Source organism: Branchiostoma belcheri, unplaced genomic scaffold, assembly GCF_001625305.1.
Source record: "Branchiostoma belcheri isolate BF01 breed outbred unplaced genomic scaffold, Haploidv18h27 scaffold9, whole genome shotgun sequence".
Classification (NCBI taxonomy): Eukaryota; Metazoa; Chordata; class Leptocardii; order Amphioxiformes; family Branchiostomatidae; genus Branchiostoma; species Branchiostoma belcheri.
The window spans coordinates 1,707,961-1,718,398 of NW_017804575.1; the positions used below are offsets into that span (position 1 = coordinate 1,707,961).

Genomic DNA, 10,438 nt, shown 5'->3' on the forward strand with positions numbered 1-10,438 from the left:
CAACTGAGATCCTCCCCTTCCGGAATAGTCATAGGACTAACCTTTGACCAATATACTAGAATATACCATTATCAATAAAGGGGTACCATATCATAAATGTTATTAATTGTGCATTTAAAATAAAGTAAAGAATCTGACTATGTCGTAATGATAGTCAAACGGATAATACTTTTTATTGTAAAGCCTAATTTGGTGAATAAAATTCTGTTCATCTTTCAATTTTACCGTACTAAAATATAGTACACCCCTCTATTCAAAATACTTACTGCGAAGAGGAAGACAAAATGGCTGACACAGGGACGACACATGTAACGTACTACAGGTAAATTTTGAGATTTCTCAGGTTTCTTTGACCGTTTGTTTGGATCTGAACATATCTGAAGAAAAGATAATAATGTATTAGGCCTACTGGCGTATGTTTTGGGGTTTATTTTTTCCTATTTGAAGGCAAATATATGTTTGAAAATTGGGTGGGGAGGGGGGCACCGAACTCATAGTGGCATGTCATTTTGATTGAACAAGGGGGAATGATTTTGTCCGATGTGTTGTACGCAGCTTGATCAAACCACAATGGTTTGGTCGGATCCTTTTTCATGGCAACTTTGATCATCTTATACATGATAATAATAGAATAGGTTATACATAATTAGAATGAATAGCTATATAGATAGTGTTGGTAGCACGAAAATGTATTCAACGTTTAACGCGAAAACAAAGAATTTTTGCATCCTTTGTCCATCATGCCCACTAGTCTCTATGGCAATGCAAATCAGATCAATTATATGCATGTGTGCGATCAGATTAACATCACTACAGTGGGTGTCACTGGAAGACAGAAGAAAAATGTCCACTCTAAACTATGCATGATGTACAAAATGACTAATAAACTGGTGGACGTACCCTTTTTTTCTACCTCCATGGACGTACCAACTACAAAGTGCCTAATACCAGCTCAGAAAAGAACAAGAAATAGCAATAGCCACACCCTCAAGTACCAGAGTTATCAACCAAGGATTGAGGTGTTCAAGAATTCATTCTTTCCTAGAACTATCGCAGAGTGGAACTCACTGTCACCAAGTACAGTAGAGGCATGGCATTGTCATTAGATAGCTTTAAATTAAACAATGTCTAGAGTTAGATGTTCAAGGGTTAGGCATAACAAGTCAATGTTATGCCAAAGGGCAGTTATACCAGCTATACAGATACAGATACAGTCATAACTTAACTATAAGAAAATTTAGTAAAGGAAGCTGAAAACATTTCCAGTCAACCAACTAACGTTCTAGACTGCAACCACAAGTTCACACTGACATATTCAAAGTGTGATTCTCTTGTTTCAGCCCAGATCAAGAGAATGTAGGACCATTCAGGACACTACTAGTCTTCACACTTATGATGGTGACAGCTCCTATAGGCCTGTATTTCATGTCCAAGACAGTAGTGTTCGAAGGTAAGTTACAATATACATTGTATAAAACTGTGTTTAAATTAGTCCTGCACCCAGTTTTGCCACCCTGAAATTGCATTGGATGCCTTTAGGCCACACCAATTTAATTTTTTGGTTCTCAGATTTTTCCCGAAAAAATTTAAAGCTACAGGGTGAAAAAAATAAAGATAAAAACAGGGTTAGGCATCCTGTTAAAGCCCAAATTTACCCTAAAATGCAATGATAGGAGCCATGGAGTCAACACAAAAGGCTGGATAAATATTTAAACAATGAATTTTGAACTTTTAATCAAACCACTGCATTGATAGATGGAAAAACTGTAACAGCTAGGAAGAAAATGACTTTCCTCAACTGTAAAAATGGGGCAAAATATGAGCTTCTTTTTAGTTGATTCACATTTTTTTTTGCAAATCAGAAAAAAATTAAGAGGCGAATCCAAGAACCAACAAATTGAATTGCTGTGGCCTTAATGTAAACCTTACTTTCGTTTTGAATGCTTAACAGTATAGTGGGTCTATTTCACATTGGAGATGATTTCTAACTCTGACATTCTGTCTTGTTGGTTTCCAGGTATATTTGATGTGGACCCTCAGACTGCTAACATATACAGTGCCATTGTTGCCGTCGTAACAATACACCTCGTTCTGGCACTAGCTGTTTACGTGCTGTATGGAGATGACCTGGGCCTGAGGACGACAGTCACACCAACCACAAGCAAGAAGAAAGACTAACACTCATGTTTCAAGACTTTCCAACAGTAAGATCACTACCACTCCTTCTGTTCTGACTGTGGGAAGAATGAAGAACCTGGGGACTGAATTCAACATACTGCACAGAGGAAACATGTCAGCAGAACGTACTGCACCTGCGCGAAACCCGTAATGTATTGTGCATAGCACTTCGGCAGAACGTCTCATATAAGGTCGTATTCGTGCATATAAGGTTATCATCCTGTCTGTAGTTTCCAAATGTTATGTCGGAAAAGATGTCATCTGCAACAGGCAAAATTCTGATGCAACGTTGACCAAACATCCATCCATCCAACAAAAAACGAGAAAAATAAGGTTTTTGCACAGGCGCGGTGCGTTCTGCCGACATGCTCACAGAGGATAACAGGGAATGTTTTAATTCTAGGACACCCGGGGAAGACTTTAATCGATGAGTTCAAGAGGAAGATTGTCCAGACCATATCATGATGGAATTTCATGAAATAATTATTGGGAAATTAAACTACAGTGTAATGCAATGTGCATGTTCAAATCCAGAGCTGTAAGCTTATGGATGAAGGCTCCCAACTGTGCTTCTTTATGTTCTATTGGGCTTTGGAAATATAAACAAGGTTTTTTTGTTGTTTTGAACGACAGTTCTTTCCACAGTTTTTGTTTTGTGCCTCCATCTTTTTTATCGTAGTTCCACAGATATCTACGGATCTAAAAAAAAACACTATGACAGTATGTTATGATGATTTTTTGACAAACAAAATTTTTGTCATTTCCTGACGTATCCCGACATGGATTTGACTTTCTCTCTCTCTGATCTGACCAGGAATGCTGTCTATGGAGGAGAACGATGCGTACTTCTACAGTGCAATAGTTGCTGTGGTGGTTGTTCACATCATCCTGGTCATGTTTGTGGTGGTGGCCTTCAGGGAAAAGCCAAAAGCAGGATTCCCTCTCAAACAGGACTAGTTCACACCAGATATGCAAGGACTGTCATCCAGAGCCTTTTTTTTAAAGACTTGTAATCGTGGGGCAGGGTTCGAAATATTCATTTTTTGGAATAGGTGCACTGGTGCACCCAACCTAAAAAAATGGGTGCACAAAAATTTTGGGTGCTCCATATAAAATAAAATTAGTAGAGTGTCAGCAAAAGCAAATTATGTTTCATTTCTAAAGAAAAGTACTACTAGTAAATGATTTTTTTTTTCTGACATTTGAGATGTTAAGAATATGTTGTATACTACTCTACATTTAACATATAAACCCAGAGAAATAGATTTGGTGCACAGCTCCAAATTTGGGTGCACTAAGGTGCACATGCACCCAGTATTTTGAGCCCTGTGGGGGAAAAGAATACTTTTCTGAAGAATATTAATACTGCTGATTTGAAATGGATCCATTCAAGTACTCTGTACGAGATTTTATGGTTAGTAATTATACAAGGCTAGAAATATGTGAAAAATTACAGAATGTACCTGCAAGATAAGTGTCATGGGCTAATTTTATTATGGGACATGTACATATAGAAAATACCGGCAAAGGTCAGATTTTTCCTGCATATTCAGGTGGTATATCATACCTTGACATGACTTGTTTGCCACGTGTGTGTATGCAAAATACAATGTATACTGGTCCGAGTTTTGATGCTATTCTTCCCCATTTCCCATAGAAGGTATGTAATGAATTTGTAAATACTGTACATGCACCTGTATGGATAGAGCTGGGTTTTGAAGGTATTGCAGCTGCAGGCTTGACCAAACATAGATGTACACAATCAAGGATCTTTTATTTATAGCTTGCCCTATCAGATTTGAGTTGTAAAATTATGTACGTGCACTTTGGCCCGGGATAGGTCTGGTAGAAACATTTCCCAAATATTTGATACAAAGAATAGTGTGCTTTTGCTTTATACGTTTAAGGCAAAAAACAATGGAAATTTGTCCCTTGGATGTAAGCAAACCTTTGATATTGAAGTTACAGGTTTAGCCAATCTGGTGAGGTGTACACTTCAAGATCGACCTGCTTGAAAAATGTATTACAGAGTAATCATGTCAAATTGAATCATATTTTTAATCACTGTTCTACCCCATCTCTTGTATTAGGTACTGTGGTAGTTTTCTAGAATCTGTAGAGCAAATTCTAAACTGATAGCTGTTAAAGATAATTTAATTAACACCAATTTAATTTCTTGGTTAATGGATTCGCCCGCTTCATTATGGGTTCACCACAAAGTGGTGAAACCATATTGCTTTTTCTCATGATTCTCCTCCTTCTTCTTCTCCTCCTGCCATTTCTTTAAATGGATTCAGCTTCTTCATTTGGGGGCCTAAGGACCTGAAATTTGGTATGGAGGTACAGTAGGCAAATACCCCCAGGCGTTTTTTTAATTTTTGTGATACAGGCTTTTAGAATGGTTTTATTTGAGTTTTTTGGCTGTGTTATAGCAAATGTATTACTGAGTTAGTGTGCAGTGTTACCAGATTTGGGCATGAGTCATCACAATGGAATGCAGGGCATCAACCAATAGGCATGCAGCTTTCCTCTATTCTCCTTGCTGATTGGCTGTTGGAATTTAACAGGCTTAACTTAATTAATACCTGCACAGAGCCATTCCATACTGACAGTATGTCTGTATTCAAGTGTTTTGGTAGGTATTTTAAGCTTTCCTGCTCCAGCATTGGAATGCGGGGCATGAACGCTTCTTTTTTTCTTGAAAATCAACAGTTTGCATTATGCAATTAAAAATCCTAACCAATAATGTAGGGAATAGCTATCCAACTGTTGTAGTCTTAGTTGTATGTTACTTCATACTATAGTTATATCAATGTAAAGCATTGTTTTCCCTTGTGTTTCTCATTCTTTCCCTGCCATGTCGTAAAATGTGGTGAAGCCATTGCTGTATTTGCTCCAAAGCAAATGTCGGCCTTTCTAGTTTTTTTCTGATTTGCAAAAAAAAAATTCAGAATCAACTGCAAAATGCTCATATTTTGCCCTGAACAGTTGAAAACAGTCCTTTTCTTCCTAGTTGTTACAGTTATTCCATCTTTCAATGCAGTGGTATCTTTAAAAGTTCAAAATTCATTGTTTACATTTTGAACCAGCCTGGTGTGTTGACTTCATGGCTCCTATTGTACCATTTTGGGCCATAATAGGATGCCTAGACCTGTTTTTTTTTTTTTGCCCGCTCCATTACTTTTCTAGAAAAATCCGTTAACCAAGAAATTAAATTGGTGTGGCCTTAGAGACAGTTTGGTAAATTTCTGTTCCCTTGGTACTATAGAAAAACAGAAAGTTTATACTGATCCTATTGCCAATAACCACCTTTTCTCGTTATTGGTGTAGGGGTGTGTTTTTCTAGTGTTATGTGGCTGTTGAACAAGTGAGCTGTGTATTTTCCTATGCTGTAAAAAAAATACAACAAAAATACAACTACAGTGCACTTCAGTTTTTCTTTCTTTCTGCATAATTTATTTGCAATTATATCTGTCTCACAGATAATATAATGCTGATTTCTGGCACCCAAGGCTAAAATCCTTGCTCTAGGAACTATGCACAAATGAAATAGAATTTCTTCATCACTTGAAATGGTTACAAATGAATAACAAAAGTTGTACCATATCTATTGACAGAAATATACACAAGTTCTTTTCATTCATCACATAACCATAGGGAAAATAATTCAAACCGTAACAAGTTTTACAGTGTGGCAAGTGAGAAAGTTTGTCAAACTCAAAGTGTGAACATACACCAAAAATTAAACAACCAACAGAACAGCATATAATTTAGCACCTACAATGCTTACTGTCAAATTATTTGATATCAGTTTCATTCACAAACATCTATCAATCTTAAAATTTTCAATAATTTAGGTATTAGGGTGGTGTTAAAATGGTGTATAAGTAATTTTTGATATGTTCTTTCAAGTAGAAGGTTTAATATGGTATCAAAGAAGAAGAGAAAGAAAGCATATGAACCAGTGCACATATATGAATTATTGCTGTTGTACTCTAAATCTTTTTTTTTTGCAATTCTATAAGTGCAGCTCTACATGGCTTTGATGCATTCACCTCAACAACCTTACAGTCCGAATCTAAGGCCACAGTTTTGCCAGGTTCCTGCATTTTGCAAGAATGAAATAAAAAAACATGTAAGGAAAGCATTGAAGGTTCTGTGAAAACAAAAACTAGGGCAACAATATCCCAAGATAACTTTTTTAAGTGCTGAAAATATATCTTAAAATCAACTGAGGGTCTTCCTTTGTATGGTACGTTTGCCGTGGTGTCCTTTGACTTTATCCCAGACCAACTCCCCTGCAATGTACGTCGCCTGGACATTCAACTCATCATCTAGCAGGATAAAATCGGCATCAGAGTTGTAGCCCAGAGTCCCCTTCTGAGCTGCAATACCGAGCATCTCTGCCGGGTGGCGTGTGCCAGCATCCAGGGCCTCCTCTACAGAGCAGCTTGTTGCCTCGAGAAAGTGTTTGACACACTTGTCCATTGTGACGATGCTGAAAGGAAAAAAAGAAATCAGTGATCTTTTAGCACACATGTAATAATACTGGACTGGAACTTCCTTTAATAGTTATAATCTTATGAAACTCCATTAAAAAATCACTACCCATACTTACATATAGTCTGAGAGAAGATATCTAAATATGTAGCACTTACACTGGAAACACCAGATTTTAAAGGGTTTGTGCAAAAAATGAAGGATGGAACAAATGAAATGTCCTGTTGCAGAACATTTTACATTAGATCACCAAAAGACTACATTTCTACTAAGATCACAAAACCCACTCATTATGCAGAATGTGGGACTATTCATTATCCACTGCCTTCAAAGAAGAAGTCAAACCTCATAATAGCTAGCGTAGTAGTAGAAGTTTTTCCAGACAGTGGTTGTCTGTCTCCTATAATTGTATCATACCGAACAGTACCTTTGACTGTAAAATCAATTAGCCTTCGGGCAAGATTTTGCAAATAAAGTATATTATCATTAAACTACACAGCGTACCTTTTATCACTTAAAAGAGTTACATGTATAACAAAGTTATAGGAAATAAACTATACGAAGGAGCTACCAGAATTCAGCAGACGTTTTAGAAAATGGAGACATTTCTTACATCATTGGGGAGTTGGGGAAAGGTCTTAGAAAAGGGTTGACCTACATGCACAGCTACTATTAGATTATGCAAATATTGCCTATCACTAGGATCTATTGGAAGTTTTATGAGATTTGGGATTTTGTTTGTTAAACATACAGAGATCTGAGGAACTTTTGATCCATCAAATAACTTGGGTGTGGCTATTTGTACCTTCCAATGAGAGTTTTGGTCCCCAGTACAAAAGCCCTGCCCTCCAGGGTCACCTCAAACTCTTGTTGCCCAACTTTGTAGCTGCCGATTGGTAAACCCATGGCCGTGATGGCATCAGTGACCAGCACAATACCTGTAGTGTTCACATAGTAACATCCCAGGATCAGTACTAGGGACCGAGGGGCTACACACACACACACACAGATGCTTTTCTGATGCTGGACCCAATGTCAACCAAAAGCTGACCATCATGCCATACCGTAGTGATTTGGGAAATGCAATCACGTGTTTCCGACGTCACATCCTCCATTCCTCGGCCGAAAATTTGGGTCGAGTCCCAATTTACTCAGTGTTGGGAAGAACGTTTAGCCCTTTTTGTCATAAGGAAGTATACCAACACAGATGAACTTTGAATTCATGCCATGAAATATAGCAGTTTAATTTAGGAAAGAAAAGGACACTGCAAAATGATGCGATAGTGGACCATTTTAGGAGATAAAATGTTGCATTGCATAGCAAATCGAAGTACATACAAGAGAGCAGAGGACTGTTTCGTTCCTTTAGTTCATAGTTATTTGCGACACGAAATATAGCAGTTTATGAAAGGAAAGAACAGCAAATGCTGTGGTGGTGGACCATTTTAGAAGATAAAATGTTGCAAAACAACTGAAAATTTAAGAGAGGACTGTGGTGTTCCCTTGCTCTTGGTAGTTAGTAAATAAACAATCATGGTCAAGGAAAGATAGGTGATGATGTAAATCTACACGGTATGTGGCTGTCATGTTCAGCTATCAGTCATTTTTGGTACAGGCATCAGAAAAGCAAACAGTTTAGGGTCTCCCTAGAACATGGAGCATGGCCGTGTCGAGTGAAGTTCAGGTTATAGTCTATCAAATTAGTTTCATCGGTTTGGTAGAGTATAGGGGTTTTCTTTTACACAACCAAACTGTTCCTACCTTGCTGCGTTCTGTTGTCGCCAAAAAAGGTGCCACTTACATCGGCTACATACAAATGTATAGCGGCGAGAAGCAGACCTCCCATCAGAAGCGCTGAGGAAGGTGTCTATCAGATAGACACCTTCCAAGCAAGGAATACTAGTAGTTTGATTGTGTAAAAGAAAACCCCCATATCCAACAGTTTAATGGTTTGGGAAGATAGCCACAAGATGCAATTCAAAATGGAACGTAAAAGCCATCAACTTCCATAACAAAGTTAACAGAGAAAAAGGCTGGATAGGGTTTGATGGTGTTGAATATTGGCTATAATGACTCCAGTATTATAACGTCAGTGCTCCATGTAATTGGGACACCCCTGCTTGTTAGACAATGGTACCTTCCACAGAGGGTATTGGTTCCTGAGATGCAGGCTTGACCGTCCGATGTGACGTCGACGTCTAACTGTCCGATTTTGTGCGTTCCTATAGGGTACCCCATGGCGTTGATCGCATCGGTGACAAGCATCAGCCCTAGAAAGTGTTACAGCAAGTGTGTCCAAGAAATGTATCATTTTTGGAGAAAAAAGTGGTAAAAACAATAAGAACTCCACAATAACAATATCAATAATGTTTGGGCCAATCTATCCTAAGGCCACACCAATTAATTTGTTGGTTCTCGGATTCGCCTCTTCGTTTTTTTTCTGATTTGCAAAAAAAAAAAAAAATTGATTCTGGTCCTGAATCAACTGAAAAATGCTCATGTTTTGCCCCCAACAGTTCAGGAAAGTCCTTTTTTTCCTAGTTGTTACAGTTTTCCCATCTATCATTGCAGTGATTTGATTAAAAGTTCAAAATTCAATGTTTAAATTTTAACCCAGCCTTTTGTGTTGACTTCATGGCTCATTCCATAGCATTTAAGCCTATAATAGGATGCCCAGACCTGTTTTTATTTTTATTTTTTTCGCCCTGTCGCTTCATATTTTTTCTGAAAAAATCCGAGAACCAACAAATTAAATTGGTGTGGCCTAACGTTCCAGTTTCAAACATAGATGCAAAATAAAATTTATTTTTACTTTCATAATAATGCCACGCCATAAGAGCTAGAATAAAACTAGTTAGATACATGTAGGTACATACATATGGTATGAAAGCAAGCTGGTTAGTTCTGACTTTTAGAACATATTTCGCCATATCAGGGAGGGTACATGAAATGAAAATGTTGGTTACAAAGGGGATACATATCAGGGATCGAAATTCATTTTTTTGATTAGGTGCACTGGTGCACCTAACCAAAAAAATTAGGTGCACCAAAAAAAATTTGGGTGCACCACATATTTCCAGTAGTACATTAATAAGTTAAATATTATTAATATCAAATTAATATTCCACACGTAAAGAATGCTAAAAATGATCGTAGCAAGAGTGGAAATTGCATCGCTATGGAAATAAAACAGTAATGATCTTACCGAAAAAGGGCAAATTAGGATGCCGAGATCGAAAAAAAAATATAAAAAAAAATCTAGAAATGAAAAAAAAATCACACAAAGCCTCAATCTTTTTGCACTTGACTTCTCGGTTGATTCGGTTTCGGACTCCGACTCTGATGACCCGGAACTGGACAGTCGGAAGGAGCTCGGGAGGCCGTGGAGGAGGGCCCGGGAATGTTGTCGAGAGCACATGGCCCGCCCCCCTCCCCCTCTCGTCTCGGCGCTCCCACGGCACGGTCTGTCCACTTCTCGCTCGTCCGGGCGTGTTTCCCGTTGGTTTCCAGCTTCATCGCTTCCTTCGGGGTTCTGAAGAGCTTGGGCTGATGTTGCCACATCTCGTCGTCATCACGATCGGACCTCGGCTGAAGGAACCGTAGAAGCGAAGTCTGTCTCGACATATTTGTTTTGCTTTGTCATCCACGAATTTCATGGCCGAATTTTGTCGACACCCGGGTTTTGACGATGTGACCTCGAAGATTATCGAAGTCAAGCGAAAACTGCACGAAAACAACATTTTCTCACATGACAAGCCCC

The 10,438-nt window shown here is 38.3% G+C and overlaps 2 protein-coding genes across 5 annotated transcripts in view; one reads left to right on the forward strand and one right to left on the reverse strand.

Annotated features, from left to right (window-relative positions):
* Positions 1–271: 271 nt before the first annotated feature.
* On the forward strand, positions 272–3,199 carry LOC109487821 (vacuolar ATPase assembly integral membrane protein VMA21-like). 2 transcript variants are annotated; one of them, XM_019791904.1, is made up of 4 exons: positions 272–322; positions 1,341–1,450; positions 2,018–2,204; positions 2,993–3,095. In XM_019791904.1, the coding sequence occupies exons 1-3, from the start codon at positions 285–287 to the stop codon at positions 2,176–2,178; spliced, it is 309 nt and encodes a 102-aa protein (XP_019647463.1). In that variant the 5' UTR covers positions 272–284; the 3' UTR covers positions 2,179–2,204; positions 2,993–3,095. The 2 variants fall into 2 exon arrangements, with proteins under 2 accessions (XP_019647463.1, XP_019647464.1); XM_019791905.1 differs by lacking the exon at positions 2,018–2,204 and having other exon boundaries at positions 2,993–3,199.
* A 2,981-nt stretch (positions 3,200–6,180) lies between these two features.
* Positions 6,181–10,438, reverse strand: part of LOC109487809 (N-acetylglucosamine-6-phosphate deacetylase-like) — an 11,395-nt gene continuing 7,137 nt past the window's right edge. For 2 of the 3 annotated variants that reach the window (XM_019791887.1, XM_019791884.1), the window contains exons 9-10: positions 8,816–8,948; positions 6,181–6,676 (exon numbers count right to left, since the gene is read on the reverse strand). In XM_019791887.1, the coding sequence (XP_019647446.1) occupies positions 6,406–6,676; positions 8,816–8,948 (404 nt within the window). In that variant the 3' untranslated portion in view covers positions 6,181–6,405. Of the gene's footprint in view, positions 6,677–7,483; positions 7,617–8,815; positions 8,949–10,438 lie in introns of all 3 variants that reach the window. The other variant, XM_019791885.1, reaches the window with a different exon arrangement.